Raw genomic sequence first — 25,451 nt, forward strand, 5'->3', positions numbered from 1 at the left:
GAGCACGGTGGAACAGAACATCCCTGACCCTAGCAGCAGGGAAGGGGCTTTGTGGGTGTGGTGAACCCAAGACCTAGAGCAGACTTCTTGTAAGGGCTTCTTGAACAAGTGCTGCCCTTAGTACCTAGAGTGCTAGAGGGAGAGAGAAACCACTCAGGGTACAGGGAGAAACTGTCATAGGCTGGGCCCAGTTTTGTGAGAACTACCTCAACTCAGTGGTTCATCATTTTCTAGGATAAGGGACTTTGATGCCAGAAAAGGTAGCTACTTTCGTAATCTAAATGATAGCAAATTGCATTGCATGGTTGAAAAGTGAGAGTTTGAACCTGAGTAATGGTGCTCTAAGCAGAATCTGGTGTAGTTGGATCCTTGACTTTGTTCACATCTTCATGTCCATCGTGAAAGTCCTAATTACATCATTACATATCATTGCCACTGAACACTCTCCTTTTTCGCTTCTGGTACATCATTCGCTTCGAAGTAGCATCAAAGGGTTGATTTGAATTCTTTCCTTGCTGCATCCATTTTCTCTCTCTATTCAAATTCTGTTTGTGCATTAAAGGTCTGCTTTCATTTCCCCTTAAGTGCAGTTGGAAGAGAGCTATCTGTGAGTATAACATTTGCTTGCATTTGCCAGATCATGTCTTACAGAAAAAGTTACAGTAAGGGTTGAGTGTGTATAAATGTGTGCATATAATTCTGATCAACTACAAAAGTACACAGTACACATCTATATTTAGACTGTTATGTGTGTAGAAAAGGAAAAAAAAAAAGAGCATTTATGGCTGGTCAAGCTATATAGCATTTGGAGTTCAAAGCTATGCAGAAGACTGAATTCTAATGGGAGGGTTGGTAGGCCAGAAAATATTTCAGAAGAGGCTAAATAGGATAGGTTGTGTAACTTCACAGATTGTCTTCAGCCTAGTCAACCTGCCTTGTATTCTAATTTCTCTGGTATAGAACACAAATTAAATTTCACTTAGCATTTACAAGCTGCAGTTGAAAACCAGGAGAAAATGTATAACTTGATCTGGAGTAAGAATTACAGTACAGAGAGATGTAGTAGTATTTCTCTGTGGCCTCCAGAATGGGTCTGAATTTGTGGAAGTTGAACAAAGATTGAAGCATTTATTTATTTATTGTGGCAGTTTGGGTACTTTGTGTATTATTATTCTCTAGGCTTTCCTCTTGTAGTAAAACAGATCACTTTAATTACTGTGCAGGACTGCTTAGTGATGGCTGCTCCTACAGGATTTTACAATCTCCCTCCACCCTTCTTTGCAAAGTAATGGTAAAATCAAGCCTTTGGGAAATTAATCTGATACTTTTTTTTTTGTTTCAAAATCTGACACTGTGGGTCCAAAGATCAGAACCACGTAATATTTTGAAGAAAGTCTGAAACAAAAGGTCTTTTGGTTCTTTCTGCTTGTGGAAAGCAAGAATTAATGTATTCATCTCGAACAGCCTGAAGATGAGAGACAACTGGAGGGTGCTACTGGACATGCACATGTGCAGATTTTCTAAGTGAGGGTGCTTTTCTTGCTCCCCATCTAACAATTCAGCTGCCAAACTATCTTACGTGCACATTAGTATATGCAGATGTAGGTTTCTTGGAGCACATAAATATTCCTCTTGCCTTTTCCCTGAATTGCTGAGTATATTGCAATTATCTCTCTCAGTCACAACATCTGTGGTTTGAAAGATTTGAATTGCGTAATAGAGTAACACAGGTCTAATGTATGTATGTTAGATTTTGTTTCTTCCCTAAAATGTTTTAGTTATACATGAATAGAAACCATGTAACCACCCAAATGAATTATTTCATCTTGTTGAATTTATAAGCAGCTAAATCAAATGAAGAGTGTTGGCTCAAGATGTGGAGTTTCATCTTGGATGGAATTTGTTTGGAGCTGAGCCTTTCGAAAGTCAATGTGGATTTCTAATGGAATTGCTGTTGCATGCTCAAGTCCTACAACAGAATAATCTTACAGTGTTCTCTAAGAGAAGTAACATGGGACTAGAGGAGTTCTGCAGCCCCTTGCCTGGACAAGGATCCTGTCATCCTTCATAGACTTGTCAAGCTCCGTGATAAAAACAGTTTTGTTTTATTTTCCTCAAACTTCTACTATAGAATATCTCCAAAACTTTTTTTTATTATTATTTTTTAAGGCCTAAATTTGTTTATGGACTGTTTTGGACCTGTTTGGGTTTGTATGGACCCTGTCTTTTAACTTACGCAGCTCTTTTCCTCTCCTCTCCCAGTTCTACCTCCTTCTATTCCCACGCATTTATAGGTAGAAATCATATCCCATTTCAGCCTTTTTTTTGCCTGGGCTGAACAAGCTAAGCCTTCAAGGCATATCTGTGATGTGCTCTGTGTGTTACTAAAGAGTCTGGATGAAACTACTGCTCCACCAGACTTTTTCACTATTCTTTTCCTGCTCCTCAATTTAGCGAAATAAATCAAAGGATCTTGCTTCTGCTGTAGGACAGCTTCATCAACAATTTTGGCTTTTATTCCTACAGGGTGTCATGCATCTAGACGTACGCTGATTGGAAAGCTGATAGTTATATTTTTTTTCTGTGATGGAAAGCAGAGAAAGAGTGTTATATATCTTTCCTAGTAACTGCAGGGCTGTTGCACATTCCTGCAACTATGCAGTTTGGAAATTGAGGAGTAAACGTGTCCCCAGATAACCCAAGGGTATCACACTGCAAAATACAGCTGTTTAATTCTGATAATTAGCTGTATTTATCATAGTATCCTTTGAAGAAGTGTCATAAAAGCAACATTACAAGCATCTACCACTAAATAATAACTGTGTTTGACTTACTTGTGTAAAGGGTAGTCAGAAAGAGTGTAGTAGTGAATTTTAAATTGTGCTCTGTGAATTACCAAACTGCACTGAAATGCCTGCATCTTTGCAACTGAGTTGTTCGTAAGGAGCTATAGAAACCTTATGTGCCTGCAGTGTGCCTATATGGCTTATTACCTGTTTTTAACTGCAGCTCTTCTCTCATAATTCGAACACATGGTTCAGGTATTCAGTATTCAGGTACCTGTATTTTTCTAGTACTGGAAATTAACTACAAGATAATAAATACATTTGATATTCACAGAGGGCTTGTGGTATTTTATAGAGACTAGGTGTAATTTAGTGCCTGCTTTCCATAGGGTAAAGTTTCTCAGGCCTGGCTTATTCTGAGAGTTCATGGTTAACAAGAACAGGAATAGAAAGGCCATTTTTCTTTTGCATACTTGACTCCCCAGATTAGTCTATAGAAATTATAAGACATGTTTGATGAGGCCAAAATGGTTTTTAGTCAGACTTAAAAGTTAAGAATTGACGAGGCTCTCCTGGGAAGGGGGGAAAACGCACTGCCGGAGCAAAACTTGCTGCGCAGTGAAGGAGTTCCATACAGACAATTGTAATGCATCAGACTTGGAAGCTTGAGCTGACGCAGATCTCCTTGAACTTCTACACTAGTACCTTCACTTGCCAGAAACCTCCCTTAACCTCACTGGAGGATTTATCACCAATGTAACAAAGGTGAAAGTAGCTTTGCAAAGATGGTTGCAGTAGGAAGCTGCAGAATGGCTACTTTGAAGTGTTGCAATGGCATATGCTCAGTAATTCCCATTTATTCCCTTGTGTCGGTAGGAAGGTTTGGGTAAATATGAGGAGAAAGGGGCTCATTAAAATGTTTTTTTCATTTTTGTGACTTGGGCTTTGTAGTGAAGTGTATCACTAGATTTAGCTTTTTTCTTTTTCTTTCTTTTTCTTTTTTTTTTTCTTTTTTCTTTTTTTTTTTTTTGTCTTTAAGCCCTTATGGTCAAAATAACAAAATGAGTAAGAATGAAAAATATCTTCCTATTCCATCTGTTGCTGTGTTCTCTTTAGTTGTGCATGCAGAATAGTATGTACAACTGCTCTTGAGCCAAATGTAATTGGCGCTAATGAATGAAACTTAAAAAAAAAAAAAAAAAAAGAAAAGAAAAGAAAAATTTTAGAGAACTTGACTTGAGTTTGGAGGTAGTACCTACATCTACCAGTCACTGGGTCAGACCAAATGCTCTACGAATTCTGTATGTTTGTACAAAAAAATGCTGTATATTTATACAGTACAATTGAATACACTCTATACAGCAGTTTACACAATTGTTGCACATTTTTCTCTTTGACAGTGTAATGCAGAACTTGAATGAGTCATGGTATACCGTAGAGAAATTGAAGAATACAGCCATTTTAATGCTGTATCAATAGCATCTTTTAGGTAGATATGAAAGGGAAGTATTTTCGGAATCTAGCTAAAGTCTCTGGAGTATGTAGACAGCTCCTCTCTGAGCATTCATATATAAGATTTCTTTTTCCATCTTCAGCACACATATCAAAATAAATAATATGTGAAAAGAAAGGAAAACCAACGTGTTATACTTAAAAATGGGGTGTTTGATGGCCTGCAGGCTGAGAGGAAATACACTTATAGAAAGCCATCTTTGAAGATTTTTGCTCTAAACATCTATTAAAAAGAGTAAGAGTTCCTTCAACAAATGTTGTCTAGTGTGTGTATATATACATACATAATGGATTAGGCTAACAGACTAGACTAATAGAAATATATGTAATTTCTATAAAAGAATGGTTTATTTCTCAGCTTTTAGAGACTCTTTATTAAATTTGTGAAGATTGGGAAACTAGAAAAGCCTATCAGATCCATTTGCTTAATTATCTGTGTTCTGCAGAGATGAGAGTAGAATTTAGTAATTCTAATGTTAACTTACTCGTAGGTAACTTACGGCTCTTTTGATTACACTTCGCTGCTTTATCTCTCTGACTACGCTGAAGATTTTGGTGGTGGACGGTTTGTGTTTATGGATGCAGGTTCCAACAAGACTATTGAGCCCCGAGCAGGTAAGATAAGGCTCTCTGTTTGCTCACATTGAGGCAGACCGAATTCTGCCCTTTGTTAACCTACTGAGCTGGCTGATGCAGTGGGACTTTGTATTTTGTGTCAGCAGCAAAGGTGGAAGAATGTAGCATTTTGGGGAGTTTTTGATTCCACAGAGTTATCTGGAGTTAAGCTGCACAAATTGACTTCCTTGAAAGCTCTAGGGCTCAGAGCTGCCATCAATTTTTGACAGCTTAGCAGGTAACTATGGTGTAAGGAGCAACGAGAACAGTGAACATGCTTAGACTACAGCAAGTGCAAGATAAAGCAATTTACTTTAGGCCTATTGACCTGAAATTCCTTTGCTGCTCAAGGTAGGCCGCATGAGCTGTAATGCCTGCAGGCGAGGAGTGTGGACAGGTAATGACCACAGCTCTACTGACTTGCGGGACTATGGTGAACCATGGTGACTTGCTTATAAGTCCATAGCTCCTTTCAGAAGGTTTGACAGGATTAACATTTTGCTGTCTGTCAGTTTATAGCTAAGAAAGTCTTTCCTAAAGGCTGGTTTAAGGGTTTTCTAATATATAGATTTGAGGCATTTTGCCTAGGAAGAAAGTGCTCAGCCTCAACTCATCTGTCTGGCAGATAAGTAGTGAGCTGAAAGCAGTGTTTCTCAACCTTTTCTAATGTAAGACCAGTCATATTTTGAGGAAAAAAAATTCAAGAACAACTTTATTCCTACTGTTTTTAGTTTTTAAAAAAACCCTTGGAAGTTGATTCATTTAAAGACAGCATGGGTAATTGTTGACAGGCATTATCCCAAGCAGAATTCTAACTATGCCTGCCTACAGATAGGCAGTGTCTTTTTGCGGTGGATATGGGTTAGCGGTGGTCCACTGACCAACAGTAGCATTAGCGTAGATAAACTCCAAGATTATCTGCCTTCTGGGTTTGGTATCAACAACTGCGTGTATTTGTTCTGTGGTTGAAAATAAATGCTGAATGAAAAGTAACTTCTCTTGCAAAGTGGTGCTGCCAGTATTTTGGAAGAGAGCGATTTCAACCTGTTCATTTCCAGATGCAATTCAAAGGTGATTGGGCTGTTTTTATCGCTGTAGAGGTGCGAGCTGAATTCTGGGTAGCTGGGAGGGCAGTGATCTCCTTGCATAGCGCTAGGGCACTCAGTCAGTCCAGTTGCTCTGTGCAGCATTCCCCTGACTTAATTTAAAGAAGTCTGCAACTGTGAAATTGCAGCCATTCAGCCCCATCCTTTTAATTTGCAGGCTGTGCTGCAAGGTATTTGCTCTTTGTGCTGTTCTTGGGGAGAAAGGGGAGCAGATGAGGCTGAAGTAGAGGGAGGGAGGGATTTTTCACAGCATCTGGTTTTTGGCCATTCCCTTTGATAGGTTTTTCTCCTGACAGTGTTTGTGGTGGAACTGATTTAACAGACCTTTTGAAACGAACCCATGCAAAGCTGGCAGAGAACAGACTTTTGGAGATATGAAACGTGGCACAAGTATGCAACAGAAGGGTTTTAACAGCAGTAACACCTTCCTTCCACAGCCCTCTGCCCAAACACAGGTTTCAGGGATCCCTGGACAGAAAAAAAAGAAAAAGAAACAAAAATCTCACAAGAGCTTCTTTACAAATAAATTATAATTCTCCCTTTAGTGGACATATATAAGTCACCACTATTACACTACTTCACGCATACAGACCTTTGGGCTGTAGGCAGTTGATAGCAGAGCCTGGTAGCAAGGGGGACGTATCATCTTTGAAGCCTATCAGAGCCCAAGAGAAATGCTTATGTGTCTTTCAACTTGAGCTGAGACCTCTGTCTGCTGCAAGAAATTTGCTGCACCAAGAGTAAGAGAATTCCCAGCTCCAAGCGAAATACTAGTTTGAAAGAAAAATTATCTTTTTTTCTTATAAAGATGCAGTTCTAAAGTAGTATCTGTAGTCTTTAAGTGCCCGTTATTTCTGTTTCCCAAACTGATGCATTGGCGTTTTGTTTTCATCCTTTGCTCCATTAGTTCCCGCTCTTAAACTAACTCAAGTGGATTTTAATCTTCTGAAATGTAGGCTGGCAGCTCCCATTTCATTGCAGTTTCACCAGTTTTATTTCCATTTTATTGTTTGTTACTGACTGTCTGGAATCCTATGATAGTCTTGCTTTGCCTGGCATGCTTTTCTATTCTTGTTGGAAGCTGCTATCCTTTTGTCTAGGATTTATTTATTAAAAAAATAAATCTAGTCACTGACTTGTTAAATAAAAAAAAAAAAGAAAAAAAAGATATTGCCTAGTGCCAGCAGACGTGAATGCATTTGTGACTTAAATCTTCTATGGGCTGTGTCTGGGTTATATTTTTATTATGGACTTGTAAAAATGAGATTACATTCAGTATATTCAAATTAAATCAGATTCAGTAAATTTTAGAATCTAATGGTAAACTAGTGTTTCAAGAGGGAAGAAGCTATACTGATCTTTACTGCTGCAATATGAAATCTATTACAAAATAAGCATATTCTGACTGCATTTCTTTTTTTCACTTTTGCCTTTTTTCCCTTTTTTTTTCCCCTGGTAGCCAAGATTACAGTGAAGTGAAAGAAGTGTTAACAGGCATAACTATGCAGAAGCTGAAGAGCTCTTAAAAGAAATTCTTATTTGGGGAAATAAGAAATAAAAATACAACTTTAGGTGTTTTTTCCAGAGTGGAAACTCTAATGTTGTTGTTTTGCAGATGAACTGAGCTAAGCTGTTAAGGCTTGGGAGAGGAATAGCTCTGGTTCAGAGAAAAAAAGAAATGGCACAACAGTTTGAATGAGCTTCTTCAAAACCAAGGCCGTGGCTCTTACTGATCTGCCCTTGCTTGCTTCAGACCTGTTGCGGCAATCTTTAATAGATATAGCTGGATTAAAAAGGCATGAGAGACGTTAAATTATTCCCTTTTTAATATTAAAATCAGTATATTTAATGCTGCTAGTAAATTTTCTGATGTAAGCCATATTTAAAGCTTAGCAATTTCTGAGTCTGTTGCATGAATTTGGGAACTGGAAATACTGGAGATGAGTCATGGACTGCATTTTGTGATGTAGGTGTGGATGAAAGACTGCAACTGCAATGAAATATCTGTACCTATGTTCTTAATGTGCATGTACCTTTCCTGCTTTCTTTATAAGGTGTGCTTCTTTATTTACTGTGCTTGTCTTCAGCTCACAGACAAGTTTGTCCTTTATGTAAGTTTTCTTTATATAAGTCTAGAAGGAAATTTTGCAGTTGTGCTCTGTGTATGTGTAAGAAAAATAATCCATTTTGCAAAATGAATTCTGTACATTGGAGAATGCAAAATACGACTTTTTTTTTCTTTCATTGAATATCAAATTTAGCATGTTTTCATAGCTGTTGGTGGGAGGTATGCATTTCTGTAAGTGTGAAAAATACACAAAACTTTTTGATGAAGGTATGAACTATCTGGGAACTTGTAAGGTTGGACTATTCTTTATTTAGAATGGAAACAGGTGTATGCTGAAAGCCTGAACCATCAATTTATTTCCTGCTCAGGTAAGAAAACCATATGTTTAAGGATACTTTCCTCAGAGTCTAGGGCCTTCAGAGTTTCTGTGTGTACATTTACAGCTGTAACAGTTGCTTTATTGCAGTGGTTAGATATCACATAATTGTCAGATTCTGTAACCACAAGAATACTTGTAGTATTCCAAGTTACATAGTGGAGATTTGTCATATCTTTATTTTATTGTGCTCTTTAAAAAATCATTTTGAAAGAATTCACTACTACGTTATGAGGGAGTGCAGCACAAGGACAGAAAACAATGAAAAATGAGATTGCCAGATTCAGAAATCTCACGACAACATTAAAACAAGATGTGAAAATTATATTAAGTATATATTTAGTGATCCAGTGTAGTTTGTCACATAGGCCTGTGGTGCTTTAAGAATTTTGTGTTGTGCACTAGTTAATTTTTCATTGACTGTAGATACTTTTGATATTTTTCTTCATTGAATCTAAATGATGCCTTATAGATAATCTGGCATTGCTAGCTTTAGTATTACTCCAATCAGGAAAACTGGATCATATCATCCTGATGATAAATCAGGACAGCTGAAAGCTGAGCATGATTTGGAAAAAAAAATCACACATAAGTAGTTGTCAAAATTAGACAAAAATAAATGGAGCCGGCATTAGTAACTGCAGTAATAATGAGCTATGCAAAGTTTGTCAGTTCTAGGTGGGATGGCAAGTGTGATTGGTATTGCAAAGCAGTAAGAAATTGCATATGGCACTAGTAAGTTGATTACAGAGAAACGGTAGGAAGAAGAGGAGCTGTTGCAATCATGACAAAAATAAATTGAAGCAGACACATTCAGCTGCTCAGTAGCTCCTCATTTCTATGCATAGCTCTGAGGACTTTCTTCTGTTTTCTATTTTTTTTTTCTCCAAGGAAGGATAACTTTCTTCCAGATTGTGATTTCCTATTCCAGTGGTGCTTAGTGATAAGTTTTTGATGGTATTAAATGAATTGATCTCTTAACAGGGCCTTTAAAGCAATGAGTAGCTGAAAGGCTCAGCTCAAACCTGCAGATTACATGCTGCTTGTATGAATTACTTTGTATAGAAAACTCTTGTCCCGTTGCAGGCATCTGTTATTCAGGTTAGTTGTGGTCATTTTATTTTAGTTGGATCACTGAAAGGGTTGAGGAGTGTTTACGTCTTGAATTATAGTGCTCCACAGAGCATAGTGGAGCACTGTCAACATCGAAAGTTGGCCTCCAAGGCTTCTCCCTGGTATAAAATACTTGAAGTTACAAGTGAGCAAATGTAATAGGCACCTTTCTTGCTTTCCATTCCAGAAATAATGTAGGGAGTAGAAACTGCAGGTATTTTGAGTAACCAACTGTGCTGTTGGAAGAGAGGCAGGCAGGGGTTCTATTGGAATGTAAAAATGTTCATGTACTTTTAGCAGGAAGTAATTAAGCTATTCATTTATTTTCTTTAAAAACTGTAATTTAGAAGTTTTCAGTCTAAGTGCTTCTGAATTTAAAGTCCCTTTAAAAGTATTGATAATATTTTAGCAAATTGCAAGCCAGCTGTGAAAGAGTTCACCATGTTAATCACTGATCTTATTTATAACATCAAGTAATTCTTACGTCTCTTAAATTTGGAGCAACTTTGTAACTAGTCTAATTTGATATCTGCTGTGGCTTTATTTCTTTTTAGACCTTTATACTTCTGTGCTTGGCATACTTTTCATCTATGTGTGTGGGGAAAGTGGCTAGAGACGTTTACCCCCTTCCTTCTAGCATAAACATTTGTGGAACGTCCAGAATATTGTCCTTGATGTGAGACCGTTAAAGTTACTTTATACCTGGGGCAAAATGCAGATTAGCAGAGCAGTGGTGTGCAGGTAGGTAGGAAGTATGCATCAAATACTCCTTTATTAGGTCTCTTGTTGATTTGATAATTTTTCCGACTCTTTAACGCAGCATTACCCAACAGTGCTGCTGTCATCTGACACCAGCATCTAGCACATGTTGGACTTAAAAAACCTTGACAGTAGAGCAGTGACAGAAGTGCGACCTGCCCATTCATCTCAAGTCAAGGCACTTATGGTTGCTGTAGTTGTGTATTAATTTTATACGATTCACGTAAGGGGTTGCTTAAAACTCTCCCTATTCAACATTGCATTTATTTATAAGTAATTGAATAAGTATATTTATTAAATAATTTTTATTGTGTGATTACAGGAAGTATTATAAGTTTGTTTGGCTATACTGCATGTTTTGGACAGTTTACATGAGAATGAATTAGCAAAAAATCCCAAACAGATGTTGAGAATAAGAACACAATTGTGTGTGTGCAATTTTCCAGGCAGTACTTCTGTCTTGGTGTCGTTCAGCAGACACCCAGAATTAATGTGGGAGAAAAGTGATGGGGTAGAAATGTCACAAACCATTTTTTCCGCTCTTCTCTGTTCCCTAGTTTGAATAAAGTCAAAACTATTCTTGGCTTTGCTGTCCTTTAGATGCTTCTCAGCTATTAATGCTGCATGAATGTGCTAATGATGCAACCCTGAGCAACCTGGTACAACTCTGAAGTTAGATTCAACTTAGAAGTCATTGTGCTCTGAAGAAGGAGGTTAGACTAGATGACCTCCCAAGATTTCTTCCAGCATAAATTATTGAGTGGTTTTATGACATTAGAGGCATAATCTTGCAGTAGTTATGCTTCCTTGGATGCATTGTGGTATGTTAACATTGCATGGTTTTCAAAGTCCTTTTATGAGTTCTCTGCAGCTTATTACCCCTTACTCTTTTTTCTTTTCAGAATAGAAAGAACAGAGGATGGTTTTATCATACTCATAAAGCAACTGAATATGTGTTAACTGCAAAGTATTGTACTGGTGTTTACTAATTAATTTTCACAGTAACCCTGTTAGAATGAGTCAGTATTATTGTCATTTTAGAGACAAGAAAACAAATGAGAGATTAAGTGGTTTCACTGAAGTCACAGTACATGTCGAGGACATAGTTGTCATTGACAATTAAATGTTTCCTTTGTATATTCCTCCAGTCTATGTTGCCTCCCAAGCTTAGCTACCAAATTATAGGCAATTTGTTTATGGAAGTGCCACGTTACGTTAAAATTCAGCCTGGCTTGTCTCCTGAGAGCAAGTCTTAAGGGAATACTGATGCTTTTACTGTGATACGTGGATGAAGGGATAATTCTTTCCCTCTGTATGCTGCTTCTTGCAGTGGTTATATCTTCTGAATTAATCCAAACACACTCATTGCTAAGGGGCAACTACCTGTGTGATAAAAACTGGGAGAGCAAAGGCAGGAAAAAGTAAAGGTTTATAGTATATGTGGGTATTCCCCTAGTGATTTTGTTTTGAGTAATTAAATGGGGTGTCATTGCTGCATAAAATGAAATGCCCTTTGCTTTTGCTGCTTGTTAAGTACTATTCCTGAAAATAACAGTGCTGCTGTATCAAAATTAGGGTTGCATAAAATTCATAGCAGTGAGTCTTGTGTATCTTTATAAGTAATGATTCCTGTGGATCACTTCAAAAACTGAATCTCAAAAAAGAAAAAAAAAAGAAAAAAAAAAAAAAAAGAGAGAGAATTAGTGATTACCTATACTGTGACTAAGATCTTGCTCCCTGTATTTCCTGTCCTGCTTTTCCTACCACAAGGTTTTCTCAGGCTCACAACTTTTCAGAGCTTGACTCCTGTCAGTGACACCGATGCCCGGACCCAGTTTTGATGGATGCTGTGGTGCTCATCATGTTGGCAGTTCCTTGTCCTAGATCAGTGTGAGACTGATGTATTTAAATGAGTTTGCATGTGAATTTTTCCTGACAGCAGTTCTCTCATCTCTGATACAATTTATCCTTTGTTTGTGCTGTTGAGAGCAAATTTAAAAAAGCATATGTGGATGTTTAAGGGGCACCAAGGGATTGAGAAGAAGCTACACCTATGGATGAAACTTTTGACTAATCTTAGTACAGGTTTTAAGCGCATTCTTTGGGTAGAAAAGGGGAAAGATCCTTGACAGAAGCACTTTCAGAATTTATCTAGGATGAAAGTTGTGTGAGTGCAAAGAGTGCTACATGCTTTGTGGCTTGCTCTGTTAACCTCTGCAGTGTGCCTTGCCCGAATTAGGTATCACGGAAAGGAAGGTGGAGGTGAGGAGGAAGGGACAGAGGCAGAAGATGTGGGAGGGCAGCCCATGCTTCCCTTATGGGGAGCCAAAACTCTCTCTTGAGGTTGAGGTACTGGTCAGAGCATAGAGAAACTAAAGAAGTAATGGAGTTTTCTGCATCTTGCAGTGATTGGGAACATACTAGGGAAATATTCACATTCAGGATGAAATACTTCTTGGACTGTAGATTTGGCTTAATGAAAAAAAAGCATTTGTTTTCACCCTTGGCCTGGGAGGATTTGGCTCGTGAGAGAAGCTGCAAAAGAGTGATGCTCCTGGACACGAAGTCCTAACCTCAGGACTCCTCCATCCTACTGTTCATCCTCCAAGACCCTGCTTAGAGACTGGTGTCTTTCTCAAAGCTTAGAAACATGGAGCCTGAAACAGGAGACAACCCCTTTGCTGTTTCTTCTAGTCTCCAGAAGTTCATGCCTTAAGGATCAGGGTTACCATAACTTTCTTTTCTTATTAGGTAGTATCATCTTATAAAATTGTATTGAGTAGCAGCTTGTGATCTCAAGAAAGGCTACATTTTGTGAACACTTATTGTTAAACTGAAATTTCTTTGCCATGAAGTCAAAATTTCATTAATGGAACAGGAAAGTGTGCTGGAAAGAAATCTGTGCAGGCAGATTATGGGAGGGAAGAAGAAAATGAAAAGACCCATTTGAAGCAATTGTTAACTCAAGTAATGAAAGAAAAGGACAAAAGAAGCAGAATTAGAATTTTATTAGAATTTTGTGCACTTTCCCCTGAGCTTTTGTCATTTAAAAAAATGTTTCAGTGGGGAAATTGCAAGTATATATTTATTAGGTATTTCTGATGTACAATGAATGATTGCTTAGCCATTCTTAAGCATTTGTAATGCAACACTAATCTATTATGAAGCTCAAAAATCACTCTAACCATTTTTCATAGACCAGAGAGCTTAGTGGACCTGCTTTATGCCAGTCTTTCCCTCCATTCCCAATTACAGAAATCCTAACATAGATAAATCAGCTGGTTGTGCTATAAGGTAGCATTAAAAATGTATACTTTAAACACCTTGAATGCACAGATAAAGGAGATCCCATGTTGCATATGGCCTTACACTTGCTAACATGGTTCATAGTTTGAAATTTAGGGGTTTAAAATCTTCATTCAAAATTATTCAGAAACTAGCCAGAACAAGGACAGATTATAATATAGGTATACATATGCACTTTTCTAGGGAAAAAAATTACTTGTCCTGACACACATTTTCTTGTAGTGATTTCACTTTGAAGTGGTTTCCATATATTGTGTGTTGAAGCAAGATTATGAAGGGTACCGTCTCAGTGCGTTTGAAACTTCTGTACATCACCCTGCACTGGTACAGCCTTATTTTTTCTTCTGTTTTTCTCCAGAAGTCTGTGGATAATGATGTTACAGTGTATTCCTTGCAGGTTTTGTCAGGTGGGATGAGAATTAACATTCTTTGTAGATTGTGCTCTTCTTGAACAGTTGGACTATTAAGAACAGTGTAGCATAGAAGGAGTGTGCTTTTGCTTCAAAGTTTTGCAAAGAATCACAGAATCAGTAAGGATGGAAGGTACCTCTGGAGATTGTCTAGTCCAACCTGCCTGCTCAAGCAGGGTCACCTGGAGCATGTTAGACAGGGTTGCATCCAGGCGGGCTTTGAATATCTCCAGAGAAGGAGACTTCACAACCTCTCTGGGCAACCTCTTCCAGTGCTCTGTCACTCTCACAGTGAAGAAATTCCTCCTCATATTCAGGCCAAACTTCCCATGGTTCCGTTGTTGCTCATTGCCTCTTGTCCTGTCACATGGGACAACTGGAAAGAGTTTAGCCTCATTCTCTTGACACCCTCCCTTCAGATACTTATCCACATTGATAAGATCCCCCCTCAGTCTTCTCTTCTCCAGGCTAAAGACGCCCAGCACTCAGCTATTCCTCATAGGGCAGATGCTCCAGTCCTCTGATCATCTTCATAGCCCTATGCTGCACTCTCTCCAGTAGCTCCATGTCTCTCTTGTCCTGGGGAGCCCAGAACTGGACGCAGGGCTGAGGAGAGGGGCAGCATCACCTCCCTCGACCTGCTGGCAACACTCTTCCTAATGCACCCCAGGATCCCATTGGCCTTCCTGGCCACAAGGGCCCATTGCTGGCTCATGGTCAACTTTTCATCCACCAGCACTCCCAGGTCCTTCTCTGCAGAGCTGCTCTCCAGCAGCTCAGCCCCCAGCCTGTACTGGTACATGGAGTTATTTCTGCCTAGGTGCAGGACTCTGTACTTGCCCTTGTTGAACCTCAGGTGGTTCCTCTCTGCCCAGCTCTCCAGCTTCTCTAGGTCTCTCTGGATGGCAGCACAGCCCTCAGGTGTATCAGCCACTCCTCCCAGTGGCTGGACTTCTTTCTCCTTGGGATGCAGTGCTCTTGAGCTTGGAGGAAGTGATGCTTGAATACCAGCCAGCTCTCGTGGACCCCTCTTATTTCTAGGGCCTTAAACCATGGAATTCCTCCAAGTAGGTCCCTGAAGAGCCCAAAGCCTGCTCTCCTGAAGTCCAGGGTTGCAATCCTGCTTATTGCCTTACTTTAATGCAGGATCCTGAACTCCACCATCTTGTGGTCACTGCAGCCAAGGCTGCCCCCAACCTTCACATCTCCAGCTAGTCCTTCTTTGTTGGTTAGGACAAGGTCTGGCAGGACACCCTTCCTCATAGGCTCCTCCACCACCTGTGTCAAGAAGTTATCATTGATGCATTGCAGGAGCCTCCTGGACTGTTTGTGCTTAGCTGTGTTGTGCTTCCAGCAGGTATCAGGGTGGTTGAAGTCTCCCATGAGAACCAGTGAAAATCATTTATAAAAGATTCTTCCCAAGTGAGAAAAAGCATCCTCAAAAACAGGCTGTAGCTTTGTTCAGCCACTTGGAGACCTCAACTGGCAGATAAGGGAAGAGATGCCAAAGTAGTTAAAACATACCACAAACATGAAGATGCATGTTTGTTAAAGAAATTAAAACACCTTCTGTATATTCAAAGAATCCAGTTTAATTAACTGGCTTAAACAATACACTGAAATTTGTCTATCTTTTAATTACTACTACTTCTACTAAGAGATCAACCAAAAAAGCTTGAAATTCCATTTAAGGCAAAACTTTAGGTGAATAGGTGATGGATTGATAATGAAATACTTGAATGATGTGCAAATAAGAGTAAAAATAACATTTTCAGGACAAATAGACTTTGTATGAAATCCTTAAGCAGGTAGTTCTGTTCCTTATAGTACTCACAGGATAGGAGTACATTGCCTGCGTTTAAAGTCTTTCATCCATAAGCGCAGGACACCAAAGTGTGTATGAACTGTTCATATAAATTCATCTGTAGCTTTACCTCCTATTGATGTGCAGGCACAGGCAGAGAAGAATGTGATATATGACTTAATGGGTCTGCTTGGCGGTTAGGACTGACTTGTATGAAAGGTTAAATGTGAACTGCAACTCAGTGTGCAAAGGGGTCCAAGTGTTACAGAAAAGAACTCAGACCTTAGTAGGTGAACCAAGCTCCACGCTTGGCTCCACAAACTTTAATCTAATTTAAATAATGGAAAAATTGCATGAGTAGGAAAACAGCTATTGGGATAAAATAGCTGTGCATGTGAGTATTGCTGGCTTTCCAGGAGAGCTTGAGCAGTCCTGGAGTGTTGCTTCCTTTCTGGGTTACTGGCTAGATGTTCAACTTCTATATTCTCAAACAGTTAAATAATGTGAAAGTGCCTGGGGTGCCTCGTTTTGCAGTTGCATCAAGTCGAATGTTAATACACCTCAAATGTCATTATCAGAGTAAGTAGATTTCATCTTAAAGCCACTTAAATCCAGCAGAACTCCAGCACCGGGGGTGGTGGTGGTGAAAATTTAAAGTGATGAAGTACGGGAGTAAACATTTGCTTCTGTGAAACAATTTTGCTCTTTCTAAGGAAAATTAAATTTGTATTCAAGAGTGATAGGTAACTTTTTTAACCTGGCTGAACAGTGAGTGATCTGACTGTGCAAAAAAAGCTTTAGCAAATATTTAGTACAAAGCTGAGAAGCTGCCACAGGTGCTTGTAAACCTGCTGGCTGTTTTTCCACTTAAGATCTTTTTGCCCCCTGTGTAGCACTCGCTCCTTTTGTTTCAAATTAGAGCCTAGATTAGGAGGGGAGCAGGGAGGAAATCAAAATACTTGGCCGACAGTTCAGTCACCAGAAGTTTTTTTGTTTTGCTTGTTTTTGTTTAATTGATGCAACTCAGGACTGGATTTGAATGTTTTCGGATTCCTCCCACCTTTTATAAACTATGAGATATGGTGAAATCACAGCTCCAGCTTTGTAGCACAAATGATTAATGTGTGTTTTAAATAATCCATAAAGCTGTCAGAGTGCAGCATAAGCTCATAGCAGTTTGTCATTGTGATGCCCTCTGGGCCCTCGGGTAGCTGGGGAACAGTTGGACTGAGACAACAATCGCAAAACTGTGTAGAAAGCTGACAGCTAAATGACTCCATGTCACTGATTCAATAATTTGTCTTTACAGGCCGGGTTTCCTTTTTCACCTCTGGATCGGAGAACCTTCATCGGGTGGAAAAGGTTCACTGGGGCACTCGCTATGCCATCACCATCTCCTTCACTTGCAACCCAGACCATGGCATAGGGGATCCAGTCTTGATGTAATTCTTCCTGGGATGGAGCATGAAGTCAAATGGAATAAGAGAAGCCCTGCAAGGGAAGGGGAAAAATATAGATAACATTCTGTTAAAACTCATGTTCATTTCGAATTTCCCAGTTGGATTAATATTTTGTAATGCATTTCGTTTTCATCATGTTGTTTTCTGTAAATGTTGTGAACAATGCCTTAAGGACCATCTTAAATTTGGTATATACTGTAAATGTTCTGGCCTTTATGTTCTAAGGGGATAGGCTACCAACCAAGAAGAGTCCTGGGGTGCTTATTTTTTTCTTTTTTAATTCTTCTGTTTAAAAAATACGAAACATCTTTTGGACTGTGTCCTGATATGACTCCCCGTGCTGCTGTTATTAACAGCTTCAGTCTCTTCCATTACTAATGGGATATAGAAAGTTTCACGGAAATTAATACAGCAGATGAGCATTATTTTGCTGAACATACTTTTTATTGAGAGAGGAATGTATTCTCCTTGGCATGGGCATTAGTTGGCAATACAGCTGTAGGTTGACTACTGGAACTTACTTGAACTGTTTTTTTGTTTGTTTTTTAATTTTTAAGTAAATTGCTATAGATTTTCTGCTACAGACAGGGAGTAGTTAATACAAAATCAGAAATACAATTCTTTGGTTAGCTGGAAAGCACAGAGCTCTTGAATCACAAATGTTGCAGTACACTCGGGAATGGCACCGCATTAGGTCCCTCTGAGCAGAAAACAGCATTCTGAACTTGCCTTCCGTTTCTCTGCACCTGCTTAATGAAAGTGGTTATAGTCTCTTGGACCTTCAATTTTAGTGCCCTATGCACAATGCAGGATTTCACTGGGGTGCCCATGAAGAGTCCTGATTTCTCAGTACTGCTGTCTGTTGTTTCTGTGCCATAGAGACCTTCAACTACTTTGGATGCAGCTGGCCCTGTAGCTTTAGCAGCATGGAGCTAAGCAGGCCCTGCCAGCTTCTCCTTTCTACAGAAGTTGTCCAAATGCTCAGGCAGCTAGTCTGAGCTCCATGCTGTGACAGCGGTACTACTGATGCTGTCTAAACAAGTTAATGTATCCCTCTTGGATTGCAGTAGTGGAATTTTCAGAAGCTCTCAACATTGGTATGTTATTTTCATTGTAATATGAAGTCCACAGGGAGTCAAATTAGGCAGTGCTGAAAACAAGCAAAAAGCCTTCTCTGTAACAAGGTTGACAATCCCATACTATAGCTGAGAGCTCTTTGTGGCAATGGCTTGGCCACACAAGCCTGTCTTTGGAGCAAATATAAAAGGGAGAGACAGACAGAGGTAGTCCATCAGTCTTCTGGATTCATCTGAGTGAGTAATTCCCAGCTAGGACAACAGGACTTGGGAGAGGACATGGCTGAGAAGAAAGCTAATTCCTTTGGTGGTTTTCCATGGACCGGTTCTGGCCTTCTTAGACTGGATCCTGTAAATCCTGATCCTGTGGATTCTGCCTTGGAAGGCTGGGTAACAAAACCACCAGTGAAGGAGATTGGTGTCCTCCTACATTTTAGATTGAAATGGTACGGGGTTGGAGTTGTTATACATCCATATCTGGCTCAGAAACAGACACTTCATATTGAAGATGGTAAAATACTTTGGAAACATGTTTATTGGGCCTAAACTTAAGATTAAATTGAAGGAAGCTCTAATTTTTGTTAATTGTTTCCACAACTACAAATCTTGTGGCATGAAATACTGTGTTTACCTTGTCCAGAGCAATGTTTTAGCTGCTTCAGAAAGTTTCTCAGTAGGTCTTTTTGAACTTCTTGTTTAATATGAAGACTTTTTTCTATTAACTGTGATCATTGGTCTGTGGTGTTAATAGAATAATAAATTCCAAGAACTTCAGAAAAGAGGCATCACATTGTAATGCAGATGAAGTAATGAAAAAAATGTGTAATCTTGTGAACTACCTTCCTTTGTTATTATAGTCAAAGGTGTTTTGCAGAGCAGCACATTGATAAGTAAATGGTAGGAAAAACTATTTTTTTCCCTCAAAATCTAAAGCAAACATGTTGATTCAGTTCACTAATAATCTGTATCATTTTTAAGACAATTTTTGTTAATCTGGAAGTCTGGTTTGATTTTTCCTGTACACAAGTTTCATCATTATTTTAATCTACTTCTAATGGAAATACTAAATATTGGAGGATTACACTGAAAATCAGTATAAAGAGGAGTGATGACTGAATACTTACATCTTTTTTATTGGTTGTATTCTCAGCTGGCACACCAGCAAGATTAGTTTTCTATCATTTCTTTTTTCTTTTTTTCTATCATTTCTTTCTTTTTCTTTTTTTTTTCTTTTTCTTTTTTTGTTTTTGTTTTTGTTCTCAAACCTGAAAGAGACTGAACACTTCCTTGTCCTTGCTAGCAAGGAAGAATTGTTGCAATGGCTGAATGCTAGGAAATAGTAAAGTTAGTTGGGCTGTGTATCTAAATACTTGCTTCAAAGACTGTTAATTCAGTTTGCATTACACTTCAGTTGGTCATCTGTATGAAGACAGATCAACATCACCAGCAACTGATTTATTGGATTAAAACTCAGTTCCTGCAGTCCTCCTTGTCAGTTAAATGCATGGCCTTTTCCACAAAAAAGATTTGATATTACTGGGAGCTAAATACCTGGGGACCGTTAGATCTGGATTGTGATTCTCCAGGTTGAGGTCCTCTGTTCTAAAATTTCTCACTTCCCTGTATGTCCTATCACTGCTCTATGACACTGTCATGTAAATGAATAGTGTTTTGTCACTCTGGAAGTGTTTTTTATTTCCTTCTGTCTATCAGGCTGGCTTTGAGTTACACTAAATGAAAATGACACTTCTTTCAGCGCTGCCCTCCATAAAAATATTGCTTTTCAAGAACATTTTACATCTTGGGGGGAATCTCAGCTAGCCTCCTCTCAGGTTTTAATCTTTCAGAAGTCCTGTGCATTGTAGTAATTTCAGATCACGGTGCATTTCTTCCCCGCTGTGAATTGAGTGACATTCAGAAATAAAATCAACTTGGTATGTGTGTTGTCTGGAGTTCTTAGCTTCAGTAATGTGTTCAATATGATGACCAAACTTGTCAAATGCAACATGTGAAAAAATTGTGTGTGCTGCACCTAGAAGGGAATTCATGTTTTGGAAAAAAACAGTAGTTCAATATGTTGTGTGTTTCAGTACTGAGATTTTGTATTTGAAACTTCAATATCCAGACTGCTAAAAGCAATATCTAGACCTATGAAAAAACTAAATAGCAAATGAGGAAATACAGGACCATCTAAAAGATTCTGACCATAGCCTCTGCAGGAGAACAATCAGCATAGAAAGGCCAGTGTTCCTGGGGCCGATTGGAAATTGCAGAATTCGAGGACCATTAGTAATAATCTCAACTCAGTTTAATTTAGTCCACTTAAATACGTGCAGTAACTTTTTTTTTTTTTTTTTTTTTTTTTAAGAAAAGGTATCCCTCTGCAAATTCTTAACCAGCAATTCTGAATTTGAAACACTTTTTAATTTCTTTTGATATCCCTGTTCTCTGTCAAGTTCAGCTTCCCCATTGCTGCTGGGAAATGCAGTGCTGTTTCTTAGAACTCCGCTTACATTGAGGACGGAATCTGTTTGGTTAAACTAGTGCAAATCTGCTACCAAGCTGCTGAAGACAAGCGCTTTTAATAGAGCACGTGATAACTGCAGAATTTGGCTTGATGTTTCCCAGTCGGGTGCAAACCTTTCTAAAGAGCCCTCATTGCTCAAACAGAGCAAAGAAAGGTCAGTGCATGTTCAGTGTGAGCTGGGGCTAAGTTCTGGCATGAGTTTACAGCCTCATACCTTAAACTGTACTTGTTTATAAATCTTTGGGAATGTTGATTTGTACTTGTAAATAAAAAATATTTTGTAAAGAAAGGTAGAGCCTGTTTGTGTGAAGTATCCCAGGATGAAACAAGAAAAAATGACATGATAGCAAGCCGACATTTCAATCTCTGCTAAGAGATTAAGTGAGGCTTTTGGAGGAGTTTAGTGAAATCGTATTACTTCTAAAGGTTTTGGGGAGTATCTGGAACTTCTGTAAACTTAACAGATACATAAGCAGATTGTCATTAGCATAAACCTGACTTTCCATCCTCTAGCATGCATTTATTTTTTTAAATCCCAGACAGTCTGATCCTAGTAATGTTGAGCGGACGTCTCAGGATTTCTCACATATAAATTTTTCATTTGTGAAAGCGGTTGTAGAATCACTGAGTTTTGTTTTTAATGCCCCATAAACTAAGCGAAGGCCTGGAAAGGTACATTTATGTCGAGAACGTACTGTCCACCTGAAGTATTATAAGCTCTAACTTAATGAATTTCGAGCCCAGAAACATTTGCCAGGATACTCCATTTATAGCAGGATACTAGCTTTAGCTTTGTATCAGTGATTTAGCTTCATTTCTTAGTTACTTGTTTTTATTCATAAGGTCCACATCTCAACAGGGATTGTAGCACACAATTATGCAGTGGAATGAAAGTGTAGCTGAAGTGTCACTGACTATACTGTCAAGAAAACCTGGTTTTGTTTCCTCTCCAGTTAGAATCCTAAGTACCTTTGAATTTCTCCTGAACAGCTTGCCTCTCCCCAGCAAATAAAGATGGCTGTGTTTTTAATACAGAATTCCTCACGTTCCATCCCGAAGAGTTCAGCTGCCCTTATGCAGGGTCTGTATGTGAATTTGATCTCTCTGAAGTGCTCGTGTATGGCTTTGTGCGATATTTCTGTCTTGTCCTAATTCTAGGAATAATAATCAGGAAACATTGCTGGAGGTCAGATTTTTTCTATGCTAAGTGTTGAGGAAGAAAAAAAAAAAAAACAGCACCCTCCTGTCGCCACTTTAAGCAAACACAGAAAATCTCAGCATCTGTCTTTCCCTTTTGGGTCTACTGTGTGGAAATCCAACCAAGAGATTCCAAGAACAGCAGAACGGCTTTTGCTTTTATGAACCGCAGATGCCTCTGGCACGCGTTGATCATCTTAGCCTCATTCAGAAAGGCAGGCTTCTCTGTTCTTCCTGCATCCGTTTAACCCAAATTCTCAAACAAAAAGGAAATCCAGCTAACAGTGATCATGAAGTGATGAGTAAGTCCCTGGCAAGTGCCTACTGCTTTTTGTAAAATACTGTGAAGGACTAGGGCAGAGTCTGCTTTATCTCTGTTTTTGTAGACCCTCTTAAGAAGCTGAAGGGTAACTTTACGTCATGTTTCCTGAAACCTCGGCTCTCTTATAATGACAATTCATTTATCCCTAATGTACCTGGGCAGGCACTTGATCTCTAATTTTCCGTGTGAATTCTGGTGGCTTGTACTAAAGCTTTTCAGATTCTAACACAGATTTGCATTTATGGAATAGGCCAGATTTTTTTTTTCGTCATGGACGGCATGTCCATTGCCTCCCCTCAGATAACTTACTTCATCTCTCAGTTCCATCCTAACACATTTAGTGCGTTTACCAATAGCATGTACTAAGCAATGCAGTCTTACTTACTCACAAAACAACTCACTAAAACTGTTTGGGACATATGTAAGAGACTATGCAAGCAGTTAAGTAAATGGTGCTGCTTCTGTAGGAGTATTTGGAAAATCAGGACCTTGTATTTTGGTAAAGTACATGCATATAGCCTATATAGCCTATTAATAATCCTGTTTTAAAAGGATTTTTAGTGGTGGTAGAACTGTCAAGCATTGCTCAATTTTTATAAGGTTTTTCACTGTTCATCTTTCATTTTGTCCAAATACTTGTTTTTTTATTTCCTCCCATTACAGGCATTAACCATACTTGAAAAGTCACCCTTTATTTCAGAGAGAGATTTATTTCCATCTTGCCTCTTTTCTTACATCCTTGAAATAATGACAAGGTAGAAATCATTGCTGCTTGCTGTTAAGTGTCCTTGTCTTTTCACGATAACTCAGGGATAGCAAGTACTGAATTATGAAACAAAGACAAGAGAAACTTACATTTTTTCCTTTCCACTGTTCTTTGACAGTTACTGTTTCATATTAAGGAACTGGTCTGGTTAGAGGGTCCTGCTGGCAGAGCTCCTCACATGAAGTCTCTTTGACTTTAAACAGGACCCAAACATGCAGATGAGACTGCAGGAGCACAACAGAAAAGGCCTTGCCTAGATGGTTCTTACTGCAAAGGCAATAAAGCAGCCTAGAAGTACCATCTTTATTACTTCTGGAACATGTAGATACCTCCAAACAGAGCGAGAACCTCAAAACATCCCACTTCTGCTGCTGGATAAACCTGAGGCTGTCCAGGGAACCAGCTGAAGCTGTGACCTGCTGGGTAAGATACATTGCTACCAATGGACCCCACTGAGATGTTCGTCTGAGACCTTAAGCCAAGAGGCTTCCTGGTGTGGTAGGAAAGAAGAGAGACATAGAGGAAGTACATGTGAGTTCATGTGTTGAAGTTTATTCAAGTTCACGCGTTCAAGCCTCTGATGCTCAAAGCTTTTTTCACAAATGGATACCCTTGCTATGCTTATAGTAGATTAGTGAGGTATGCTTTTTCTGGACAGAAGCCTTGAGGATTTGGCTCTTTTTTGTTCTTCTGTTTACAGACTTGTATTAAGCAGGTAACTAGATACCAGGACATTGTGCTGATAACTGCACTAAAATCTTGATGTTTGCTTTCAAGACTGCTTTTCATGGCCAACATAAGGTCTCCAGGGTGCATCCACACCCTTCTAGGTGACCTGCTCAGCCAGACAGACCATTAAATAAACAAAGGAGTCCTAAAGTAGTCATCCTGCATGTGATTGCTCTGAATGATGCTTTCTTCCTCCCTCTCCAGCAGGCAAATATTTTCATTTCTGATGAGATATGCTGCTACTGTACCAAGAGGTACATCCTGGGAGTTGTCTTTGTGTACAAGAACTTGTGAACAAGTATGATTCACTGAATATCCCCAGAAAAAGAGACAGCTGCGTTTAGCAGATGATCCGAAACTTAAAAGGCTGCCATGAAAGTAGGCAACCACCAAGCTCAAACAGTCCTTGCACTCCTCAGTAGACAAAAAGGGAGAAAAATGATCTTATACTTGGATTATTTCTGCTTGCAGGCAGCAAAACTTCTACTGTTAAATCCCTCCATGAAACTTTCAACAGAACCTCTTCCTCAGTGCCATTTCCTTATGCTATTTATCCTATCCATATTTGTTTTAATTAATCCGAACGTAGAGCATGCTAAGGCACGTTGGATGCCTCTTTTGCTAGATGACTAGTTGCAGCCATCTAGGAAAAAAATAAGGAACTAAACTTTCCTGAGTGGGTGTGTTATATATTGGCTGCATCTTGTATTTTTTGTGTGGTATGTGCCTCCATCATCCCGCAGCATCTGGCTGCTGAATCTCGTCTAGCGCTAGGCGGGATCTAGACATGGAACGAGCAAAAGTCTAAGGAGAAATTCAGATGGAAATAGTCACAACAATATGGAGATGAGCATCATTCCTCCGCTTGCACACAGGAAAAAGTTGGTATTCTTGGAACCACGGGCAAGGAAAAAGCCTTACTCTTTTTGCAATGCTTGGGTGGCATGTGGGACAGGCACCTGCTGCTCCGGGCTTCCCAGGGACGTGCTGCTTCACATCTTTGGGCTTGCCCCCTACCTGCAACACTGGGCCTCTCCCTGCTCTCTTCCCTTTCCAGGTGGGCACCCAGTTTTTGAAGCTCTTCTCCCATCCAGACTGTGCCGAGGCAGGGGAAAAAAAATCTCATTTTTCCTGCCTTGCCACAGCTGCAGAATAACTGTGCATGGGGATTTCTCAGCAGTGCTGGCCTCATCTGGAGTGCCTGCTGAAAGCACGCAGCTCCACAGGTGATGAAGGCACGCAGATGTGTCACATTGACTGACCGAGAGCCTTGAACCCCCCCGTCTTCATGGCTGCCTGTGAACCGTTGGTGTTTTCACATGAAGACCTGGCGCTGGAGACGTTCCGACTTGGTTTTCTGAATGCTTTTTGCACCTCCACATGGCTTGTGAGTCTGTGAACATTCACAGGCTGCAAAAATTACCACTTTCTGAAGAAGCTAAACACGTTTTCGCTCCGTAGCTGAGATTTTTATCTAGGCTTTGGAGCAGCCAATTAAAGCCTGTCCTCTCTGTAATCG

The 25,451-nt window shown here is 39.4% G+C and overlaps 1 protein-coding gene across 1 annotated transcript in view; it reads left to right on the top strand.

Annotated features, from left to right (window-relative positions):
• The window catches only part of OGFOD3 (2-oxoglutarate and iron dependent oxygenase domain containing 3), a 47,688-nt gene extending 27,356 nt beyond the window's left edge, over positions 1-20,332 (top strand). The window contains exons 8-9 of the mRNA XM_062592124.1: positions 4,790-4,913; positions 17,165-20,332. Coding sequence (XP_062448108.1) covers positions 4,790-4,913; positions 17,165-17,301 — 261 coding nt within the window. The 3' untranslated portion in view covers positions 17,302-20,332. The remainder of the gene's footprint in view (positions 1-4,789; positions 4,914-17,164) is intronic.
• Positions 20,333-25,451: the final 5,119 nt, after the last annotated feature.

Source organism: Rhea pennata, chromosome 19 (genome assembly GCF_028389875.1).
Source record: "Rhea pennata isolate bPtePen1 chromosome 19, bPtePen1.pri, whole genome shotgun sequence".
In the NCBI taxonomy this organism is placed as follows: domain Eukaryota; kingdom Metazoa; phylum Chordata; class Aves; order Rheiformes; family Rheidae; genus Rhea; species Rhea pennata.